The sequence below is a fragment of the Hemicordylus capensis genome, chromosome 3 (genome assembly GCF_027244095.1).
Source record: "Hemicordylus capensis ecotype Gifberg chromosome 3, rHemCap1.1.pri, whole genome shotgun sequence".
Classification (NCBI taxonomy): Eukaryota; Metazoa; Chordata; class Lepidosauria; order Squamata; family Cordylidae; genus Hemicordylus; species Hemicordylus capensis.
This window is the reverse complement of record NC_069659.1, coordinates 234,832,933-234,857,141: the sequence shown is the minus strand read 5'-3', so window position 1 is coordinate 234,857,141 and position 24,209 is coordinate 234,832,933. Positions and strand designations below refer to the sequence as shown.

Here is a 24,209-nt window from a genome sequence, read left to right as displayed (position 1 = left end):
TCCTGCTGCTGAACTTGTTTTCTATGGGGCTACAGTGTTAGAGCATCTGCTTTGCATGTCCCTGGAATCCCCAGCCTGGGAAAGACTCCCTCCCCATTTATAGAACAGTTCTTGTTGCAAGGAATCTATAGCCATTAGTTCTCTCCAATGACAAACATACCCCAATAGATGCCAGCTCCTCTATATCAGCAGGATCTTTACATATGGTATTCCTCTATATAGATAGGATTAGACTGGATTTTACAGTGTAACCAGGGTGCCCATAATTCTAACAGACATTGCCTCTAGTGTTCTGAATTACCATGAAGACACTTTGATTGCCATGGCGGTGCTCCAACCCTATGAAGATTTTTCTACTTGTAGGATAGTTCTTTTGGGTAGGGGAAGTAGGTCTGACTAACATTTGGCCACAGAAACCTTTGAAAGGATCTCATGTGCTGCTGTTGCTATTGCAGGATGCCACTGCAGATGAGATTCATCACAAAGAAATTGGATACATATGTGGTTAGTTTTAGATTCTGCCTTTAAAAAATTAAGAGACTGTGTTGTGCAAAAAGTAAAAAGAATTTTATGTAGTAGGACTGGCAGATGGGCATGGCAATGTGTACATTACTTGTGAAAGATCCATTTAATGTGAAAAATCCATTTATGAGCATTTATTTGCAAGTTAGACAGAGATAACCAGTTAAGGTTAGCCCGCATATTTAATGTTTTGGTGGGTTATCCAGACCTATAGCAGCCATATACATAATATTAAAATGACAAAGCTAGTTTATGAACAATAAACATTATTTGGTTTTTTAAATATTCATACCCTGCTTCCTCCAGTATACAACTGCTCAGAGCAACTCACAATCAATAAAATAGATGCACTATTAAAACAATATAAAATTAATATAATTTAATTAAAAACTAATCTCAGTTAAAACCGAATTTAGAATTACAAGTTAAAAAGTTAAAACCCACCAGATATAAGGTGGCAGCTAAAGTATTAAAAAAACATGTCAAGTATTAGGCACTATACAGTGACTGAATTAAAAAAAAAACCAAAACCTATTCACAGCTTTACAATCAAAGGAGGCTACAAAGAAAATGGAAGAGAAACCAATGGAAGAGTTTTGTGGTCTTGCTTTTTCTTGTAGTGGATACTTTCCTCCCTTAAAACAATTCAGTTCTTTAGATTTTACAATATGTGTTTCTTTGGCTTTTAATATATGCAGCTTTAGACCACTGTCCCCAAACAGTGACCGTCTGTTTTTTGTTTGTCACATGCTGAGATTGCCTTTTGTTACTATAGAATTATAGTTGTAGGGAGTAGACAGAAGTGTCTGAACAGTCTGTCAGCTGCTGCTGAATCACTTGGCATTGGCTTGCTGCCCAACTTACTCCAAAAGTTGAAGGAAGTGTCCTATGAGTGTGAGTCATATTGTCCCATAATCTGTCCTAGAAGGCAACCAACCAATATTATAGGTTAAAGTTGAGTGCAATACTTTGAAAAGGGGCTAGTATGAATCTTAGCTGCATCTTTTATGTGGCTATTCTGCAATACTTTGCTTAAAATTATGTCCATATTGTCACTGACTAACTGACACAACCATCAAAAAAGTGAGACAAGTAGTGTGGCTCAACCAGATATCATAAATTGGATATTATTTTTGCCAAGAGGCTCATGTACTTTCCTGCTGTTTTTTGAATTGTATCTCAAGATGAGTGGTCAAATTATTAAAATATAAAACTTTTCTACTATGCATCTTGTATCCAAGTCAGATTGCTATAATGTTTGGAATAAAGGAAGGAGTGACTTGGATCCATGGCATTAGTTCAGCCAAAAAACCCCCAAACGTTCAACAAATTTCCCATCTGTTTCAATAAAGTGTGTGCTGCTCATGCTCATGCATTCTTTTCTCAAATTTCTTTCATATTTCTCTGTTGTCCTGCACTGCCAAGTTTCTTCCTAAAGCACAAGTCAGCCAGGTCTTGTCTGGTTAGAAAATGATGTTGTCACAATTTTGGTTTTCAGTTTCTCTTTTAAGAGAAAGTTTTGCAAAAACTGGGAGCTGTCTGTGGAATGGAAAGTTCTGAAAGCTAGGAAGTTTTAGAAAGTGTTATAGTTGCATGATATAATGCTTTAGTTCTGCCACCCCACACCCCACCCCTTTTGGGAGGGTAATCTGATGGGTGGATGAGTAGTCTAAATCTATAGTACAATTCTTTTTAACACCTGCCTTAGGAAAGAAGATAGCATTTGCTTAGATTTGTCTTGGGCCTGCTGGGACAAAGGCTCTGTTAATCTGTGTCTATATGTGCAAGTCCATCCATAGAGTTTTCCAGCACTGCTGACCTAGACAATTCCACTGCTTTCTCAGAACAGAGGTTTCTGAGAACTAGGGATTGTAATTCTGTTCACATAATACTGCATTCTTGTTTGATATGTCAACATTAACGTGTGTGTGTGAATTCCTTAATAGGTAACTTCTGGTGGAACTGAGAGCATTCTGATGGCCTGTAAAGCCTACAGGGAGATGGCTTATGAAAAAGGAATCAAGTACCCAGAAATGTATGTAGCTTCCTTTTTGTTGTTTATTACAACAAACAAAACAAACTCCAGTGTTTCTCTTTTCTCCACCCCACCAAAAAAAGGTGTCTTACAGAGCCCTAGTTTGAGGCAAGTTATCTTCAAAAACGTGACTACATCATGCTCCTTCAGATCTGGCCCCATGGCACAGTCTGAAGGCACATAACGTAGCCATCTTGCTGAAACTCAGCTGGTCTGTGTCTGAGCCATGTCTGGCTGGGAGACTGCCTGGAAATCCTATATAGGCTGCTTTGAGTTCCATGGGAGAGAGGCAGGATTTAAATTTAATAAGTACGTATTTTCTATCCAGTTACTTATTGATAAATTGAAATGCCAAGCAAAGACAAACACTGAAGGAAACACAATCAAAAACCAAATGGGGATCCTTTAACAATATCTTTGTAAAGGCCTGGATAATAATCATGACTGGGATCTAAGGAAATGTTTAGACAAGGCCAAGGGCTCCAAAGTTTTCAGTGGGATTTTTGCCTCTGAATGGAAGTCCCTCATGCCATATTGCAAACTGCTTTTGAAACTCCTTTTATTTAAAAAAAAAAAAAAAAAGTTTGTTGTGTAGCATTGTTACCTGGGAGGCCCAGTTACCACAAACCAAAACAAACAAGGATGATTGAAGGAAGCAAAATCACCGTTTATTGAAAACCAGCGCTGGTGACGCTCCCAGTACCTAACGGTAAAACCTGAGAGATGTGTCCAGCTGCCTGGGTCACAAGTTTTTATACTTTGGCATAACTACATAGCTGGGCATAAACATTCAGCCCCGAGGGACCAATCGTTTCATTGGTTAACATCATTGTCCGTCATATTACAAATATTATAATCATTGCTAGTTAGACAAGCATTCCCTAGTACAAAGAAACATTTCTACTGCCTATTGATAAGCGAAACTGTCTTCCTCAGATGGCCTTGAAGTGTTATTTTTACAGGCCTTTGCTTTTTCAAGAGATACAAGGAGAGGGGGGGGGCTCTTCCCCCTCTAGCTTGTCAGCAAATTTATGGCTTTACAGCTCGCAATTTGGCAAGGCAACTTGCAGACTCTATTAACCATTTCTTGACCAGTGCAAAGACACTTTCCCATTCCATGAGAACAAAGTGATTACAAAGCAGCTTTCAGAAAAGGCATTTTCCCCTCATTCCACAGCATGGAGGATTACTCTCTTAATAAACATGTGTCTAAAGCAGTGATTCTCAAACTTGGGTCCTCAGGTGTTATTGGACTTCAACTCCCATAATCCCCAACCAAAGGCCACTGAGGCTGGGGATTATGGGAGTTGAAGTCCAATAACACCTGAGGACCCAAGTTTGAGAATCCCTGGTCTAAAGCCTTCCTGGCACATGGAACTAGTTGTCTGGTTGTCTGGATCCAATATCATATCTAAAAGTCTGAAATGTATTTTTACTGATAATTGGGATGTGTAACAAAGTTTCAGTCAGTGACTCAAAGCTGAACTCATTTTATCGTATTCTTAAGCAACCATGGTGCTTCTAGTAAAGCACTCCTTTTTTCACTGCATTGTATGTGCATCATTGATGAAGAAAAAATACATTTTTTACAGTTTGGTCAGAGGACATGTGCTGAGAGAGAAACATTCTGTGTCAAATGTTTTAAGAAGAATACTGGTCCTCCTGTTATTTTAACATAGATTTATTCAGAGACCCTAAGCGAAAAAGTGAAAAGTAAAACTTCTAGGGTCGATGTCTTGATTTAGATGTCAGCCACTGCCATCTATTGGGTATCTCATAAGTTGCATGTTATTTATTACTTTTATTTCCTACTCTGAGCAGGACAGATTAGTAGCAAGTTTGAAATGATGTTTGTGTTGATTCCTAGGCATGCTGATGAAACTCTCCCAAGTCAGGCTCAGAAATGAATTTTAGAAGCTCACTAAAATCTACCTACAAAGAAAGGCAAACTCTCTTCCAAAATTATTCTCCAAATCAGATTAAAATGTGAGCAGAGAAGGAGTTGCTAGTTTGCTTGCACCTTATTTAATGTAAAGGAGCACTGTGGCTCCATTACATTAAAGAGGAAAAATTCAGACAGTGCTGGAGCAAAAATCAAAGGTGTGGTGGGGCAGGAGCCAATCCTTCATAGACGATTGGCTCCCCCTGCAATGTTGAAATTAAGCCTAAGTTTAATGTAATGGAGGCCAGTTTTGGGCTTTTTAAAGGTTTGTCTCCTGAAAAACTGGGGAATGGGGGTAAAGCTCCCCGCTACTTGGTGGGCTGTATTACCTCTCCCAGTCCCCAGTTTTTTTCATTGCCAAGAGGTTTTCTCCGATTTGCGGGGGGTGGGAAGTAACTCTGGTTGTTACCAAGTCTGTTTGGGGTGATTCTAGGGAAGTTGCCCTTCAGAATTGATTATTGTTATGGTATTCTTTCAGTCATTGCTGCATGATTGTCATGCTCCATATTGTGCAAAAAGAGCAATGCAGACAGAGTGCCATAGGTTTAAAAGCACAGTTCATAAAGCTCCTCTGGGGTACCCATAGATGTGTGCATGGGCAGCAGGGCTTTTGAGATATTGTAATTGGTCTGTGAAGAGCAGCTCCTTCATGCTACATCACAAGCTTTCTTCTGAAACTGTCCTGCATTTCCAAAGCTGCTAGTCATGCAAAATGAGCAGTGGTGCATTGTTTGGGGACAGGTCAAATCCTTGCTGGGCACGGGAGTGAGTTTTGTAGTTCTCCTAACTTGCCGAGTGAGCAAGAGGTTGCTGGTTCGAAACCCCACTGGTATGTTTCCCAGACTATGCAAAACACCTATATTGGGCAGCAGCAATATAGGAAGATGCTGAAATGCATCATCTTATACTGTGTGGGAGACGGCAGTGGTAAACCCCTCCTGTATTCCACCAAAGACAACCACATGGCTCTGTGGTTGCCAGGAGTCAACACCGACTCAACAGCACAACTATGGCACAACTTTACCTTTACTTTAAATTGGGCCTTGGTTATTTCTTTCTGTGCTATTATGATATTAAAGGAAGCTGGCTAGGTATCGCTTATTTTGGCTCAATCATCCCTAACAAAATGAACTGTTATGAAAGTGGTCTGATCCTCTGGGTCCTCCCCTTTTTCTGGCTTCATGTATGCCAGTTTGGGTTTTGTTTGGGTTCTTTCTGTCCAAGAACTAAGAGGGAGGGTAACAAGAATGGCTTAAATTATAGGCAGCCACAAATATTTTCTAAAAGTTTTGCATTATTTTTTTCAGCTTAGTTCCACAAAGTGTTCATGCCGCATTTGATAAAGCTGCTAATTATTTTGGATTGAAGATTGTGCACATTCCATTAACCAAGAATATGCAAGTGGATGTTAAGGTATTCTGCTATATACAAACATTTGTCATTAGTTAGGACTGGATAAAATAATGAACAATATCCTGAGAACATGGAAATAAGTGCTAGAAAATGAAATGAACATGAAAATGTGTAACACCCAGGAATTCTGGAGATTGGTATATGAAATGGGTTGAGTTACCTAATCATTACCTTCGCTAACTGGGCAAAGAAGTACCTTTTTAAGGTAGTAGTTCTCTTATATAAATTCTCTTATATTTAGCAGAGGAAGAGCAACTGTCCCTGTCCAACCCTAACCCTCCAGTGTCAGTTGCTGGGGGTCTACCTTATGTTTCTTTTTAGATTGTGAGCCCTTTGATGATGGGGAAACATTTTCTCATTCCTTTTGCACTATAAACTGCCTTGAAAACCTTTTCTTGTTGAGAAGTAGTATATAAATGTTCTTAATAATAATGAATTATTAATTTTTCAGGCAATGAAGAGAGCCATTTCCAGGAATACGGCATTGTTGGTCTGCTCAGCACCTGGATTTCCTCATGGGATCATGGACCCAATTGAGGAGGTGGCAGAGGTAACAGTACAACACTCTGTCTTACTGAATCCATTGAAAAGGAAGCATAAATGTGATTGTGGTAGTGGTGGCGATGGTTATATAGCATTATCTGTGTGGCACTTTAGAAAGAGAGAGAGGACAGTTCCCTGCCGCAGGAGTTTACAATCCAGATATTGATACAAAGGAGACAGTAGGGGAAGGAAAAGGCAATGGAGGCCGGATAAATGTGGGAAGAATTTGTACTGTTTTAGTTACGTATACTCCAGTCTATATGAACAGGAACTTCAGTATTGTGACAAATGTTTCACAGAAAAGGTGGGTTTTGAGAAGGGAGTTGAACCAAGTGGCATTATGCAAGTGTTATGGGAGTACAGAAGAGTAATAGGGTATGAGAGCTGTAAGGTAAGGAAGAGCTTTGAAGGTAAGTACAAGGAGCTTGTAATGGATCTGGGAGCAGACAGGAAGTCACTGAAGAGGTATAAGGAGGGATGTGACGTGGTTGCTATGACGAGACCGGTGAATGATTTTGGTGAACGATGTGCTCAACAGAGATGAGGGGTGACAGGTGAATGATGTGCTGAACAGAGATGAGGGGACCAAGATGATGATGATGATGATAATTTAATAAACTTTATTTGTTAGCCGCCTCATAGCAAATTGTTTTTTGGGTGGCTCACAACATAACATAAAAACATGAAATAACACAACACATTAAATCATAACAAAGCAAAAGGGGGGGGGGATAAAATACAATACAAAATACAATACAAATCAATTTTAAAAAGATGAGCCAATAGAAGACCGGTAAGGAGGAGTTTGTAGCCAAGGTGAGAGATTGCTAGGATGTGAACTAGATCTTTTGCTGAGAGTGCGGAGAAAAAGACGTGAGGAATAAAGGAGAGAGTGCAGTCAACAATAGAGCCAGGACTTTGTGCCTGTTCAACACGACGGATAGTGACATTGTCAATGGATAAGGAGAGGAGGGCTTGGGAGGAACGATGAGAAGTTCTGTTGTGGACATACTGAGCTTGAGACAACAATGAAACATCCAAACTGAAATGTCGGACAGGCAGTTGGAAAGGCAGAATTGGATGCAGGGAGAAGATTCTGGGGGTAGATCTGGATATTGTCACCATGTAGGTGGTAGTGAAACCCATAAAACTACATGAGGTCATCCAGGCACAGTATGCAGGGAGAGAATAGCAAGAAGCCAAAGAACAGGAGAGGGGGGAAAGGAAGAAGAACTTCCCTTCAAGGAAACAATGAATGAACAATTAGATGGGAAAGAAAGGAACCAACTGAGGAAGGCATTCTGCACTCTACACTCTCAAGGTGTAGAACAGGGCTGCTCAACTTCAGCTCTCCTGCAGATGTTGGCCTACAATTCCCATAATCCCTAGCTATTGGTCCCTGATTGGGGATTATGGGAGTTGTAGTTCAAAAACCACTGGGGGGAGGGAGGCTAAGTTGAGCAGGCCTGGTGTAGAGAGAGTCAAGCAAGAGAGAGTGATCCACTGTTTCCAATGCATCAGAGGTCAAGAAGAATTACAGAATATTTTGATATGGCAATAAGAAAATTGGTGGGTTTTTTAAGTGGAGAGAAGAGCCAGAAGTCAGATTGGAGGGGATCAAGAGCAGAGCTTGATTCTTTGCTCTCTAGCAGTGCCTCCCAACCCCTAAATTCTCTGATTTTGGGGCTTTCTTTCTTTTTTTGTGTGGAAAGGCACTTAGCCACAAATAAACTAGCCGAACCTGCACAGATCACGTGTGTGCTAGGACTTTGTTGCTCTCATTGCCCCCCCATCACAGCCCCTGCTTTATTTCTCAGTATCATCCACACACTCTCAGCTGCCCCCTCCTCACTGCCTGCTTGCTTACGCAACCCTCCCTTCCGCTTGCTCACTCCCTGCTTGCTCACTCTCTTCCCCACTCACCGCTCACTTGGGCTCTCCCCACTGCTCTCTCTCTCTCTCACTCCCTGGCTCCCCACTTCTCTTCCCTATCTGCATATGGAATCCCCACTGCCCAATCACCATGGTGATTCTGTTTTGTTAACTGCACTGTGTGGGTGGGGCTTGCCACGTACAACCTTAGTGTATTCTAGATCTAGATCTAGATCTAGATGATTTTTATCCTGCTTGATCAAAAGAAAGCCTAGATGTAAGCTCAGATCCAGTCTCTTGCACTGCTGAAAGTGCCATAAATACAAAGTGTATAGCATTAATGAGGACATGCAGAGTAGCTGCAAAGATGGCTGCTGTGGCTCAGTTTGGATGTCGTTAAATACAACTCCTTATCTTGGAAAGGAGTTGCAAGAAGCTTGATTATTACCACTTGGTGGACATTCATGTTGCAGCTTTCCTTTCTTTCACTGATTCATGTCTACAGAAACCCTCTGCCAAAATCACCACCCATCTGTGGAGCCACATTTGACTTATTTGAATGATACGGCTCTGGGCTGGATATTGTAGTCTGTGCATCAGTTCTGATTGTCTAATAGACAATGGAGGCTTTGATGATGGAAGGTATTCCATATGTAGCACTTTCGGGTGTATGTTTGGATGTGAGACTCTTGCACGGAGGGAGCTCCCTCCTCATACTCCTGCTTAAGTGTCCTGCAGCATGTATGCTAAACCTGAGATGTCCAAGCATTCTGCAGGTGACAGAGGAGCAAGCCAGACTTCCCCAATGAGGGAATTCAGGGCTACTCTGAGGAAGAACATTGTCCCTTGGAAGGATGATTCGTTGTAGACCGCCTTAGATTGGAAGCAATCCTGCATTGATACAGATCTGTTGCTAGTAGACTTCAATGGGATTAAAGAGGTTAATAGTCTGGAAATTACAAATAGGAGGATCTCTTAGATAATGTTAGAATCTTGAACCATTGGTGAGGACTCCTTCTTGCAGCCCACAGATGGTGTATTTTAGGGAAGAACGTTTGGCCTTTTTCAGATATGAAATGTAAACTCTGATACTTTGAGGCTCAGTCTCTGCAAGAAGTTAATTTTTATTCCTTTTGTTTAGCTGAAGAAACTAAATCAGTTTATTTTTTTATTTCCATACAGCTTGCACAGAAATATAAGATTCCGTTCCATGTGGATGCCTGCTTGGGAGGCTTTCTCATTGTCTTTATGGAGAAGGCAGGCTTCCCTTTACAGCATCGCTTTGATTTCCGAGTGGAAGGAGTTACCAGCATTTCCGTAGATACCCACAAGGCGAGTCAAAGGAGATTTATCTGATACTCTAATAAGCTTGAATGGATTGTTCAGTCTCTAAACTGCATTCGATATGTTAGCTGTATAGAGAAGTTAGCTGCTCCCAAATGAGAAGTCCCTATGTTAACTTCCCATACTGTGTGCAGTATGGGAAGACATTGTCCTGTTACCATTGTTATGCCTTTAGAATATGACTAAAATTGCAATTCCAAACATTCATACTTGTAAGTACATTCCAGTAAAATTAATAGGAACAACTTTTCAGCAAACCTGTTTAGATGAGGGTATGAGAATGAAGGGAGGGATGCACATATATAGTGTTAGAATTTCCCTCTAATGAGGAGCACAGAATGGAAAGGAGTAAACATGGCTAGAATATTGAATACATTCATCTTCAGAATACAGAATATTTGGCACTGGGAATGAACATGGTCTTCAGTCTTTTAAGCAAGTTGTCATATGTGCATTTGATGCACTCCCCCTTTGAAAAAGAAATGGTAAGCGTCTCTTAACAGGGATGATTTTATGAAATTCATTAATTTGGTGGTTCCGTGCTGTGGCTTTCACTAAAAGAAGTTTGAATCTGTCCACAGAATTGATGTTTTGCAAGACTTGTGGGGGAATTTATATAAGCACATACAGTATTCTTATTTTTCATCTTGAATACCCATCTCCTCTTTCACAGTATGGCTATGCTCCAAAGGGCTCCTCTGTCATATTGTACCGTAATGCCAATTATCGGCAGTACCAGTTTTTCATTGCTCCTGACTGGCAAGGAGGAATCTATGCCTCCCCCACCATGGCTGGTTCCAGACCTGGAGGCATCATTGCAGCTTGTTGGGCAACTATGATGTACAAAGGAGAAGATGGTTATGTGGAGGCCACTAGGAAGATAATTTCAACTGCACGGTTTATTGAATCTGGGTAAGTAGAAAGCTTCAGCTTTTTCTTAGGCCATCCTTTCAGCTCTTTTAGGATGTTTTGCAGCTGTTTACCACTTGGGGCTCAGATACTAGAGATCACAAGCAACCATTATTGGAAGGCTAACCTATATGCTTATTATCCAGAAGGATCCTGGATTAGAGGTCCTCTAAAAGGAAAGTTCAGAGAATAGAAAACCCTAATCAAAAGTGCAGCTTTTTCCTTCAATGTGTAACTAGAGCATGGGCAGCCAACCTGCATCATAAGAATATAAGAGCTGTGCTGGATCAGGCTCAAGGCCTGTCTAGTCCAGCATCCTGTTTCCCACAGTGGTCCACCAGATGCCTCTGAGAAGCCCACAAGTAGGAGATGAAGGTGTGCCCCCTCTCCTGCTGTTGCTCCCCTGCAAGTGGTATTCAGAAGCATCCTGCCTTTGAACCTGGAGGTAGGCTATAACCATCTAGCCACTGAGAGAGACCTGACCTCCATGAATTTGTCTAGGCCCCCTTTGAAGCCATCCAAGCTGGTAGCCATCATCACAATTACATAGATTAATTATTTGCTGTGTAAAGAAGTACTTCCTTTTGTCAGTCCTAAATTTTCTGGCAATCAGTTTCATTAGATGACCCCTGGTATAGTGTTATGAAAGAGGAAGAAAAGCTTTTCTCTCTCCATTCCATGCATGATCTTCTGAGAATGCAGACTTGACTTTGACTGCCCTCCTAGATCTATTGTTATGGAGATTCTTTACTCCTTCAGGAAATGTATTTGCTAATGGTTTGCTAGGTTTAGTGAGGCAACAACTTTTTTGTAAGAACATACTGGTTCTTCTGTCCTTCTGTAAATGAAGGGAAAGACTTATGTTTAGTAGAATCTTTGTCCTAGAGTACCCTGATGAGCAGAGGCCCAGCACCTTTAGAATTCTGATTTTAATTGTGCTTGGAATTCTACCACCCATGGACACCTTCATGCACTTTTAATTCTGCACTCTTTTAAGGGAGGATTTATTGTATTTGTCACATTTATAAACAATTTAACATAAGTTGTATGCTCCAGGCTGCATACAACTGTTTAAAATACAAGAATAAAACACAATGAAAACAGTTTAAAAATATTTTTAACAAAAAGCCTGAAAAAGCAGGTGTATCTTAAGGGTGTTTTTTTTTTAAGGCAGCCTGAGATGTAGAAGCTCTTACATTGACAGGGAATGCATTCTAAAGCCCCGGTGCAGCCAAAGAGAAGGCCCAGTCCCACATTGCCACCAAACTGTAACCAGACCTCTCAATGGCAATGGTAACCAGACCTCCCTGCTGCATGATCTTGGTAGATGGTGGGATGAGAAAGCACTCGCTTAAGTGCCCTGAACTCAAGATAAGCTAACTATATAAGTAAAATAGAAACATGCAAATCTGGATTTGACTTTTAAATGCTTTTTACCAGAATTAAAAGTAACTAAGGAATATGTACATCTTGTATCTTGTCAGTCTCAAAAGGCAATATGGAATGCACTTTTCAAACTTTTGTTTTTAAGACTGCGGAAAATTGACAACATCTTTGTCTTTGGAAAACCTGAGGTATCGGTCATCGCATTTGGATCAGACACGTTTGACATATATCAGTTGTTGAACTTCTTAACAGCTAAAGGGTGGAATTTAAATGTGCTGCAGTTCCCTTCAAGGTGTGTCCACTGTGTTTCTGGGATCTATTGGTTACCAACATTTGGTGGGTGAGGCATGAACAATGGTCAAGGAATGCCTTTCCAGTCAACGCATCCTGCCTTGCTGTGGTGCATACTTAAAACTTCCAGGTTTACACAATGGGAGGGGTAGGTGAGAATGAAGGTAAGAGTCAACCTTAAATAGTATTCAGAAGATGTGTGGTGTTCAGGAGACCAAGACTAACCAAACGGGGACAAGAGGGCTAGATTAAGTCTCTCCAAACAATTTTATCTGGTTTCTAGTGGCTCTATTAAATGTTAATTAAAACGTTTGTACATAGTTTCACTTGCAAAGGAGGAGACAGAATCCATACTTTAATTGACATTTCTCTTTGAGTTTTGTGTTTTACCATAGTGGTACTTGGAGAAGTAATGGAATGCCCTCTGTGTTTCACTTATGTCTTACTGTATTGCTAGCTCATTCACATCATGGCAAGACAGATAATTTGCTTTGTGAGGGAACTTCCTGGGTAGCATATTTGTTCCAATCCCATCAGTATCTCATGCTTCCCAGGCATATGAACTGGTTAATACCTCAGGTAGGTCCAAATTTGTTATAGACCTTAGTGCACCTGTTGGGAGTGCGTGGCAAAATGCCCTTCTGGCTCCCAATAGAGTAGCCCCCTAGGAGGTAGAAGTTGGTGATCCCTAGCTTTCAGATATTGGGATTTACAGTTGAAAGCAAAATTGTTTGAAGGTGAAATATAGTGATGCAGACTTGACAATACCTTGAAATGATACTATGGTGTATAAGCTGCTTTGTGACTTATAAAGGGGGGAAAGTCATTCCAGCACTTTCTGTATGTTTATACTAGAACATGGAAATGGCTGTTATGAAGTGTCATTGTTCTGTGGATTATAGTAGGACCTGATAGCAAGCAGCATGCCTCTCCTAGTGGCTCTAGATGTTTGGAAAGCAGTAGGGAACCAGATGCACAAGCAACATAATGTAACATCCAGAGGTTTACATAATGTAACATCCAGAGTCAAGTCGCCTGAGTATTCCGTATATAGGCTTGGTGGGGGAAAAGAAAATGTTCCAGGTTTTCAAAGGATCTGCTAGTACTCAAAAATAAAGGTTAGATGCAAATCTCTGTGATAAAAAGGCCTTTCTCATTGTCGTAAAATAAGATAATGCTTTCTGTCCATCTCTTCCTTAGTATTCATATTTCCGTGACACTACTGCATACAAAGCCTGGTGTGGCAGAACTATTCTTGAATGATATTAGAGGGTCTGTCTCTGAGATCATGAAGGACCCCAAAGCCAAGACCACTGGAATGGTAAGCTCTTAACTTCCGGGCTATGTGTAGAAAGGCCTTGTTGGGGATACATTCTGTTCACATTTATTGAAACATATCCTGCCTTTTTGTATTAAAAAGTAAAACAATCAGAGCAACTCACATAAAGATTTAAAACAGTCAGTGAAAAAGGCAGTGTTAAAACAGACCAGGAGTTTACTAATTGTGTTTTGCTTGATTTATAGGGTGCAGTCTATGGCATGGCACAAGCCGTTCCTGACAGAAGCATGATTGCAGAGATTACGTCTTGTTACATAGACTGCCTGTACAGCACAGACATTCCTTCTTCAGCAGACACACACATGAATGGTTCTCCAGGACATTGCTGATTCTGTCATCATTTGTGCCTTTCAGCTGCTGGGTGGTGTTCTAAAGAACTTTGGGGGGGAAACTTCATTGGGAAATTGTTCTTACTGCAGGTGCAGGTCACATGGCAGCTTGATACCAGTTTCATTTCTGGTTAAAGATAAGGAGAGGCTGTGGTCCCAATTTTTTTTCTTGGCTGTCACTGTGAGTTTATAACTACATAGTCACCTTCACATTACCCTTTTGTATTTCTCCGTGCTAGTTCACTGCCACAGCTACTTCTCAAAGGAAGCCATATTTCTGGCTTTTGCACATTCATTCTATAATCTTTCATGCTCACGGTTTTGAAATCTATTTCTTTCTTTCTCTTGGACCGATTTTGATTGACTTTTCTTTTAAGTGTTGAAAAGTCAGCCATTGGAAGAGCTTGGATGGTAAAACCCTCTCCAGTACTGGGGAGAAAAACTGAAGATGGGGACCATAGTTGCATTTTTCAGATCACCAGATGGGAATGTGCTCTGGATTTTAAGCCACTAGCATAGGGGAAGGAGACTTAAGGTATTCTTTGATTGCCAATGTCTAGTATGGTGTAGTCTTGCTGGTTTCCTCTTTCCTTGAATTTTTTTACAGTGTCACCCACAATCCTACTAGTCTTGTGCATCGACAGAAGATTTAAGTGACAAAATGGTTGTTTCAGAGTTTAAGGGTTTGTACTAGCTTAAAATACTTGCAGTCAGACAGCAGTGTTAGCAAGTTACTTCGGTACCCATTTCTCTTGAGAAATTCAGCTATGTGAGCTATTCAAGCCCTGACTAATTGCTGAGAATTGTTTTATACAATTATGGCACTAAAGTTAGCTTTTAAAATGTTGTTTATGTACAATGGAGCCCTTAGCTTCACACACTGATGATCTCTACCTTGTTTTTTGTGCTGCATTGACTGCAAGGCACATTTTAAAGAGAGTACTCTGATTTGCCTTAATGCTGACAGCATGTTTTCTGGGAAGAAGGCAAGAGACTCTCAATCAATTATTAGGTGATTCCTTTATGGTACTAACCCAAAAAATAACCTCACTGACAAGTCAGCCTCAGGTATAATACACTCCACCCTCAATGTAGAAGATTATCTGAGCCAACCTTATTTATAGATAGCCATATCACAATCATGAAGTTCTATTCTATCTGTTGCCTAGAAGATTGGTGGCATTCACATTTTGACTCTCCCATATTTGTTTCCTTCCAGAAACTAGCAAAAGTTTTCATGTGATGATCAGGGTAAGAAGGGCAGGAAACAGTTGCTTGATTCAAGGCTTGATGCGAGGGTGGAGTACCATTTTGAGTCGGGTCTTGAGCCATTTCTGTGTACCACTGCATCCTTCACTGAGTCACACGAGTTGTATTACTTCCTATTGTTTCTGTAATTGTTGCATATTCAGACATGTATTTGTGAATTCTTGCAATTTTTTTTAGCCTTTGCTACGGAATTGCTTGTTCTGTTAACTCTTCACTATTGCGAGTTCTAGGAATATTTGTCTAGCTCTTCATAGCTAACTTTCTACTTCAGTGCTGAACATGCTATATACAAAGCAACTCAATGCCACTACTCAAGTAGTAAACAGACTACTGTATTTTTCAAAAGATGCAGATAGACCCCCACATAGTTTAAGGGAAAGTTTTACTCAGACAACTTCACATCCTTGCCTTGTGTATAATCCATCCCCAAGTTAATGAGATCAACCATTTCGAATTCCTGTTTTGGATTGGATTGAAGTTTCAATCCAAATAATGTCCAGACTAATGTTGCACCAGCTAAGTCAGGAGCTTGTGTTTCAGACTAATGTTGAGACTCCTGCTGTGAAGTTCTTCTTCAGTCCATATCTGATGCAAAGTGATTCACTATCCTTGTTGCACACATGCAGTGCTTGTGCAAGCATACCAAGAGCATAAACAATGAAGTAACTGAGCATCTGCTCAGCTATAGGACCTTCTTGCATGGGTGCATCTTTGTTGCAAATGCAACATCAGTCTGGATGTCAGCCATTTTAAGAACTTCAAGTAAGACACTTGCCTTATTGATCTGTGGTACTTTAATGCTGATGTTTACTTTAATTCTGAAAGTATATTCTTGATACATAATAAAGTAAGTCTCCCTAGGTTTGAAACACCTAACTTTTAAATTAACTTTTTCATGCAGGATTAGACATTTAAATGCAAAGCTGTATTCGCCAGTAATATTTGCATTTTAAGAGCTGAAATACTTGAGCTACTGGAGTTCTTGCTCCTGAAATATTGTTTAGTCTTGTACAAATTGTCCAGGTATACTGTCTGCTGCCTAGGTTTTCTTAAAGGCATACAATGCCTTTCTTTTTGGCACAGTGTAGGAGAGAACCTTTTAAGACATGGGGTCACTAACAGTATTCTGAAGTGTGCTCATAAATCAAAATAAGGTAATAAACATGAGTAATAAGATTAAAATTTATTGTAAACAATCTAAATCACATTGAATCCCATTTTATAGCTAACTGCACCACAGGTAACCTTTTAGTGTGCCGATATAATACTGCTTGAACGGCTACAGCATAACACTAGATATTGAGATGCAAGAACTCTACCACAAGACAGTTTTGACAAAGGAAAGGAAAGAATGCAATGGCTTGGGCAAGACTGCAGAGCACTGGTTCCTTCATCAATGCGTACAGTTGGTCAATTAGACAGCTACAGTTAAGGGTGGGCTCTTTCAATGACTGGGAAACAATACCAAATTAATCTCTCATCTGATGTCTGGGAACTGCCTCTCAGCCAGAAGAAAAGTTTGGTAGGGGTGGTTCAGTGATTTAGGTCCACATACTTGCAACTTCAAGACAGAGAATTTGCAACTTGCTCTATGAAACTGGCCAAGTTGATGTCTCGTTCAGATAAGCCTACACACTCATGTGTGCTTAAGGTTATGTGAACCTGCAATATAAAAGAGTTGTCTCATTAGTGCTCAACTGTCAGTTTAAGTGTTTTTACAGGAAGTGCTCAGCAAGGGTGTGGGCACCCTTGGGAATTGCCTGGAATATAAGTCATACACCAGTATAGGCACACACAATCACTTGCCAGTTTCTTCTCCCCCATGTTCACCAATACAAATTAGAGATAATTGGACTATGCCACAAAGATGAAAAGACTGGTTCAGTTTGAATTTGGCATTCCAAGGTGTTTCAACTGCAGTGAGAAGCAGTAAAGCCTCTATTTTAAACTGCAATGGAGAAGATCCTCATTCCACTTCAAGCTAAGAGGCAAGTTACATACTGCAGCTGAGGTGAACAAGACTCCAATATATATCCCAGGAAAGGGTAATTGCCCTAAAAAAGGCATAGGAACAAGAGTGTGCAACCTCATTCTTCCACAAAGCCTCAACTGTTGGATGGGATAAAGGCAGCTGGATGGGGGTTTTCTGCCCACCTCTTCCACACAGACACCCTCTCCTGCTTTTCTTGTCTTGGCAGTGGTGTGATTACTTAGCACTCCTGGGACAGGGGCACACATTTCTATGGTTTAGTTGGACTGCGCCATATAGGCATCAACTTTTCTTCCTTACCTTGTTATACACGTTGAACCATTCTGGATGATGGTCCAGTTTTTCCGCCTGCAGAGCTACTCTTGTCATAAATCCAAAGGCCTGCCCATAAAGTGCAAGAGACAGTTTAGGAAGACATGCAAGTTTTCAATTCAAATATCTACTCCTGTTCACTTCTGTCTATGCCAAAGCAGCCATTGCATAACTATTATTTTCAATTTAAAATGAGTACGATTTAAGCCATGAAACAAACAACAGAGGCTGAATTCAATACATTTGAGTGGGCTATGTTAGTATAAAATTTAGTTGCTAATTTTTTTTTTTGCATGAACTCTTTAGTAGAGAAAGGTGGTACAGAATGGTCCAGGCCAGGGTTTCTTAACCTTGGGCCCCCAGATGTTGTTGGCCTACAACTCCCATCATCCCCGGACATGGCCTTTGTGGCTGAGGATGATGGGAGATGTAGGCCAACAACATCTAGGGGCCCAAGGTTAAGAAACCTTGGTCTAGGCTATCCTAAAGCAGTATAAAATGCACTTTTAGAAACTTCTTAGAATTATGTCCATTCCTTTTCCTATGTAAACTGCTTTAAGAACTCTGCTGGAAAGTGGTGTGTGTGTGTGTGTGTGTGTGTGTGTGTGTGTGTGTGTGTGTACACACACACCACCAAAAACTCCTGATCTGACAGTGGTGCAGTATGCCACCTAAACAGTACAGACCTGCATATTGTACACCCCAACTGACGTACAGGTGCCAACTGTCTAAGATTTCCCTGCAGAAAAGCCATAAGAACGCTAGTGGTGTTCTGTACCCGATTGAAATCCTTGAAATGGAACTCTTTGTAAATGGCATCTCTGCCTTCCACCTCATTCCATCCTACTGCTCTGAGATTTGGTAACAGTTGTTCCCTCTCTTCACCACTTAGTCTGTGGGCTTTTCCTGCCTAGAAAAGAAAAAGTTGAATTGGCTGTGTATCTAAGTACTGTACAACTTCATTTGTATGATTATACAGAAGGCACACTTTCATAATAAATCTAAAGTATGATTTCCAGCTTTTAAAAAATCACACATAGCCGGTGACAATGCAGAGCCTGTGAACTATACTTTCAGCCAGAAGTATCATGGCTGAAAATTTGCTCTGTGGTGTATTGGATCTGACAGTTGTACCAAGCAATGAACATGCACCTGCAAACCAGCTCTGTACAATTCTGGAAAATCTTGCCTCCCTGCTCCCAAAACAAACAAAGTCATGGAGAGGTTCAGAAATGGGAAGGGCTTTGCTTATCATCCATGTCAGAAAGAACACACACCCTTTGATCTCAAACGTTTTGAGTGAATTTGCAGTTACCTTCTGGCACCAGAATCCTTTCTGTAGGTATTTTACTGCCCAGTCCAGCCTATAGTTTTTGAGGGCCCTGTCATGCCATTGGCTTTTATGGAATACCAGCCTTCCTAACCTGCACAACAGCATCCACAAACACACACTGCTTTCACCTGAAGAGGGTTGTGTGTTCTCCCAATCCCCCTTGCCACAGCCAGAAAGGCTTCTCTGAAAGCACAGTGCAATTCTCTGGAAAAGTTAACCAGAAGGGCCCAGGGTTTATGAGTGGAAAAAAATGATCTGTTTCACATTAACCAGCATATTGCTTGCTTAATGGCTAAGGGACTATTGCCTCATTTAATTCTGTCTTAACTTTTCTGACTGTTGAGAGGGACAGGCAGTCTCCTCAGAATATGCCCATGATTCCTGCCATTTTCCATACCACAAATATTTTGGTGAAGAAACATTTACAACTCCTGCCCCAGATTTCATTTGAAGGGGAACTGTTGCACAACACAGAATATTATTTTCTGTGACTCCTATTAGTTGAAAGTGAGGGAGGGGAGAAAGGGAAATACTATAGTTGCTGAGGAATTGCCCTGTAAATCCATGGTGCTCAAAAGGGCTGTCTTCTGCAAAGTGTTGTGAAGGGGAGGGACGTGACCCCAACTAGCCACTTCCAAGCTATATTTAAAGGGCAGTTCTTTGTTAAGGTCAAGAGATAAAGTATCACAGCCTGTCCAACTAATTCATCCTCCAGTTGGAGACATGGCTGTCTGTCAGCTACTTTTTTCAGCCAGTGTTAATTATTGGCGCTTCCTGACCATAATGGCTGTGTTCTTAGAGGTTCTCAATTTATTGCTGGGGACAAAAGACTGTGCCAAAAGGTTTACACTGGCTTTGTTAAATCCTTTTCTCTCTAGAACTACCTGCTCTGCACCCAGCCTAAAATTTTGTGTGTGTTTTTGCTCTTTTAGGGGACTTTCCCCTGCCCCCACCAACTTCTTTGGGTGTAGCTCACTATAACCACCAAAGCAGCATTACTAGTGAATTGTGGTTTTCACTAATAAGAGCCCTGCCCAATGTTTCTCTCTCCAGTTTATCGTGCATGTGATGTTATAAGTGTACTACACCAACTTTGTTTATATGCATTTTGTATCTATGCAATACCTGTAGACATCTTTTAGTTTATGGTCTTGCCTCATTTCAGTTCACCTTGTTCTTCCAGTATTGGCAATTCCTTTTTATCTGGACTAGCCACTCTTTTGGAGATGCCTGGATGCATCAGCAGCTTAGGAAGGTTTACCAAGATTATGTGTGTGAGCTCCTGTTCAGAGTATCCTATAATCTTATCCTTAAATTGCAAATTCCACACCAGTCCAGTACACAGAGGACAGACCTAATGGTGCCATTTCCCTCCACTGCAAGGTTATTTTTTGTGGCTCTGATGTTTAATTAACTTTAGTTGTGGGGGCTCGAGACTGATGTTAGTCCACACATGAAAACCTTCACAAGACTAGAATTGTTGTGGATCGCTTGGTTTAGAGTAGCAAGTCCACAGAATTTTAATCAGCCCTTGTAGAACATAACTAATTCATTGTGATCTGGCCTCCCAACATTCAGGGAGTCCCCCAAAAGAGGTTCTTCTATTTTCCAGGTTAGTCACCTCACTTCCATTGCCTTGGTAACAGCCAGAATTGAGCATTTCAAGGTACACCGAGTAAACACTGCTCAGCACAATAAACTTCAGCCATTGCCCTTTCAGTGAGATCACTAGATAAGCTTGTTCAAGGTCTCTTAGCAACTGTAGGGAGGGAAGGAGACAGGCTGGCTTGTCAGGAGGCCATCAGTGTCAGCTACTGTCCTCCCTACTCAGAACTGCATAACTAGAGCGGGGCAGCATTTAATATGAAAATTAGAGGGAGCTGTTCCCTATCAGATGGAGGAATATTTAAATAATTTGCATTCTGCTTAATAACACAAGTGAATGCTGCTTATAGCATCATGTAGGAGAGCAGATGTGATTCTTCCAGTTTAATGTTTGAAAATGCCAGTGCTGCAGCTTGGATCTGAAGGGTTTTCTAATACATCCGTTTCAAACTTATGGGGGGACGGAGGTGGGACTCAGGCTCTTGACATGTGAGGGGGTTAACGCTGTGATGCAATTTCAACAGAGAGAAATTGCACCACAGTACCTCATGTATCACTTAGGTTGCACTATGTCAAAAATGAGATAAGCTAGTGATGACTAAGCAGGGGATACATTTATTCTCTTTCAATGGGATTAAGATTTCCTCCCATGGGGAAGGGAACAAATAGAAACATTTGGGTTCCTCCTTGCACAGACTGCACAAAAGCAGCACCTACTCAATGCCATCTTGTCATACAATGCACACATTGGCCGGCCCCAGGCCCGCCGCCGGGCCCGCCGCCTCACCTCCGCGGCCGGGCCCTCCTGGCTCCCCGGCCATGGCTGCCGCCGCCTCGCATAATTCTCCTGGGTGTGCGCCAGGACCAATCAGGCGCCCCTGCAGCTCAGCCAATCAGCTGGGCTGCCGGACACATTTTTCCTGGGCACACCCAGGAGAAATATATATATAGATGGCCAGCTTTCTTACTGCCCCTGTGACTAGGCATTTTAGAAGCAGCCTGATCTGCCAAAAGTATTTAAACAGATTCCCATCTTGGTCTCCTTTTCATTCCAGAGACGTCCTCACCTGTTACTTTTTGGCATGTTGAGTTGCTATTAAAGACACAGGTTCATAACTAGTTAAGAAGAAGCTGAGAGCCATTCATCCAATAAGGAGCACAGATGTTGGGCATGAGAGATCTTCCATATGGCCCTGCCCTTCTATAGGCACAGGAACAACCGTGTGTATTATTAATAATTATTACTACATTTATATCCCGCTCTTCCTCCAAGGAGCCCAGAGCAGTGTACTACATACTTAAGTTTCTCTTTCACAACAACCCTGTGAAGCAGGTTAGGCTGAGAGAGAAGTGACTGGCCCAGAGTCACCCAGCAAGTTTCACGGCTGAATGGGGATTTGAACTCGGGTCTCCCCGGTCCTAGTCCAGCACTCTAACCACTACACCACGCTGGCTGGTCCTAGTCCAGCACTCTAACCACTACACCACGCTGGCTGGTGTGTAGCAGCTGGTGGCACAACACACCCTACAGGCAGACACTCTCTGAACAGTTCTGCAAGGTAGAAACAAGGTTTCTACTACAAGGTTGTAAACCACCCACAGAGGTGTAAGTTTTGGGTGATATAAATATATATAAATATATATAAATATATAAAATAAAATATATATTATTATAAAAATAAATAAGGTAGCCAGTGGCAACTCCATCACTGCAGTCTAGAATAGGGTTTCCCAGTCTTCATTTCCCAGATGGCATTGGAATACAACTCCCATCCAGTGTTCCCTCTAATAGGGATTCCCAGATGTTGTCGACTATAACTCTCAGAACCCCAGTTGCAATGGCTTTTGCTTGGGGATTCTGGGAGTTGTAGTCAACATCTAGGAATCCCTGTTAGAGGGAACACTGCTCCCATCACCCCCAGCCACGACTGTATGCCAACACTACAGTTGACGGGCATTTCAGTTGAACGTTTGGTTCATGTAGCAAACCATCATCTATATGTTTAACTTTCAGTTGCAGGCTCATAGGTAATAATAATAATACCCTCCCTCCCTTGAGCCAACAGCCATGACAACAATCTTGATTTCTCCTGTGCCAATCTACAGCAATGGGTTTTCTAAACTCACTTCATATCATCAACAGATCTCTTTAAGTGTCCCAAGATCTGATTTTATGCTTGATGCCTTTCAGTGTAAAATTTAATGTTTTTCTCATGACTTCTACGGGTCTTTAGAACACATGCTTCTCATTATAGCAAACTGAAGGAAGTAATTTAGGGTATCAACAATGCTGTGTTTTTAAAATTCCCTGAAATCCAGTATAGACAACAGATGCCCAGAAACCAACTCAGGTATACAGCAGAAGTTTATTTGTCTAGTTAATTGGAACTTTTAAAGGCATAGCAACAACGTTTTAGTCTTCAGCTGGGGGTGGCAAAAAAGTGACCCAAACACAGCTGTAAGGCACCACGCCTCTCCAAAACTCTGCACATGAAAGCATAATTAAAACTGGTTACCTTAACTTAAGCATCTCTGTTTAATGTTTTGTCAGTGTATATTTCAGAAGCAGAGCCTGTTATTCCAAGCCTGGAGAACCTACTAATAAAGTTTTAAACCCAACCTATTCCACGGAGTACTGTATGCTCCCACCTTGCTAGAATAAGAAGTGTGTGATTTCATAGGAGATTACCCTGTGTTGTTTCGTGACCGCGTTAGCATAGTTCACAGGAGTACAGGCAGCTATTGCATAGCGATCTTCTGCAATGCAAGGCTGACATATTTATAAATATTAATAAGTCCCTCCACAAGCACAGCTACCCTTAACAGGGCAGAGTGTTTTACCTGCGTTATTTATTAACTCACAAACATATCACTGGGTAATTTCCACCTCCACCACTTCCTCTTGTACGCCAGGCAGGCTGACTAGCTTTCGGTATCAACCCTTTCCCCAGCCATCACCACAAACTCTGAAGCGCCTTCTAACTTACCATGCCTGCGGTCAGTTAACTAACAGCCAGCCCAGCCAGGTTGTGAAAGCAACAGGCGAATAATCGCACACCCGCTGCAGCTTTGAGCCTCAGTATACTCCTTGCGTTGTTGCGTCAGCAGAAAAGGGAGCGGCCGCTGTGAGAAAACTACCCAATGACAACCGTAGTCTTTAAGGAATAGCCAATGCCATGGAAGCAGAGGAGGGATCTCGAATTTGCTAGCTTCCGATGCTACTCTTTTGACTGGATAGCGTAGGGACTTCGATTGGGGAATCGTCCAATTTTCCTTCATTATGCAAAATAAAATCAGTTTTATAGCCTTCGAATATGTGATTTAGCAGCGCGGCCCTATGCTTATTCAGAAGTAAGAGTCACTCTTTTCAGTGACTTAGGTCTTGGAGTAAGGCTGCAGTCATATATAAATATATGAATCGTCGAATTAGGTACTTCTTATGTTGCGACCCTAAAAACATTTACATGCATGGAATAGGATTTCATGTAAACATGCCTAGGATCAGGGTCGGGCAGAAATTGTGTTTAGGATTACCGCTGAAGGATGCAATAATATGCTCACTTCCTTGCGAGTAGGCCTATTGAGCACAGTGGGACTTGCGTCCAAAGGATTGCACTGTAAGTCGCTTGTAGCTCACTACCTAATTCTGTTTTTACTCAGAAGTAAGACGCACAGAGTTCAATGGGGCTTTCTCCAGAGTAGGTGCACATAAGCTTGGAATAATGCAGCCAGATCCTATGCATGCTTAGTTCAGAAATAAGTTCCATTGAGTTCA

At 41.4% G+C, this 24,209-nt stretch overlaps 2 protein-coding genes across 7 annotated transcripts in view; one reads left to right on the top strand and one right to left on the bottom strand.

Moving 5' to 3' along the window:
• The window catches only part of SGPL1 (sphingosine-1-phosphate lyase 1), a 60,870-nt gene extending 44,805 nt beyond the window's left edge, over positions 1 to 16,065 (top strand). For all 4 annotated transcript variants that reach the window (XM_053306049.1, XM_053306046.1, XM_053306050.1 and 1 more), the window contains exons 7-14: positions 2,469 to 2,557; positions 5,807 to 5,912; positions 6,364 to 6,462; positions 9,510 to 9,659; positions 10,345 to 10,583; positions 12,112 to 12,258; positions 13,458 to 13,578; positions 13,782 to 16,065. In XM_053306049.1, the coding sequence (XP_053162024.1) occupies positions 2,469 to 2,557; positions 5,807 to 5,912; positions 6,364 to 6,462; positions 9,510 to 9,659; positions 10,345 to 10,583; positions 12,112 to 12,258; positions 13,458 to 13,578; positions 13,782 to 13,925 (1,095 nt within the window). In that variant the 3' untranslated portion in view covers positions 13,926 to 16,065. The remainder of the gene's footprint in view (positions 1 to 2,468; positions 2,558 to 5,806; positions 5,913 to 6,363; positions 6,463 to 9,509; positions 9,660 to 10,344; positions 10,584 to 12,111; positions 12,259 to 13,457; positions 13,579 to 13,781) is intronic.
• Positions 16,066 to 16,362: 297 nt separating this feature from the next.
• On the bottom strand, positions 16,363 to 23,573 carry PCBD1 (pterin-4 alpha-carbinolamine dehydratase 1). 3 transcript variants are annotated; one of them, XM_053306051.1, is made up of 4 exons: positions 23,422 to 23,573; positions 18,275 to 18,406; positions 17,485 to 17,565; positions 16,363 to 16,856 (listed from the first exon to the last, which is right to left on the bottom strand). In XM_053306051.1, the coding sequence occupies exons 1-4, from the start codon at positions 23,422 to 23,424 to the stop codon at positions 16,758 to 16,760; spliced, it is 315 nt and encodes a 104-aa protein (XP_053162026.1). In that variant the 5' UTR covers positions 23,425 to 23,573; the 3' UTR covers positions 16,363 to 16,757. The 3 variants fall into 3 exon arrangements, with proteins under 3 accessions (XP_053162026.1, XP_053162028.1, XP_053162027.1); XM_053306053.1 differs by lacking the exon at positions 23,422 to 23,573 and adding an exon at positions 23,276 to 23,294; XM_053306052.1 differs by lacking the exon at positions 18,275 to 18,406 and having other exon boundaries at positions 23,422 to 23,564.
• Between the last annotated feature and the right edge of the window lie 636 nt (positions 23,574 to 24,209).

Coding starts and splice junctions, on each gene's coding strand:
- PCBD1 (XM_053306051.1), bottom strand. Junction 17,566..18,274: donor ATTTCAAGGATTTCAATCGG/GTACAGAACACC, acceptor CTTTATGGGCAG/GCCTTTGGATTTATGACAAG. Junction 16,857..17,484: donor GGTTCAACGTGTATAACAAG/GTAAGGAAGAAA, acceptor TTTATATTGCAG/GTTCACATAACCTTAAGCAC.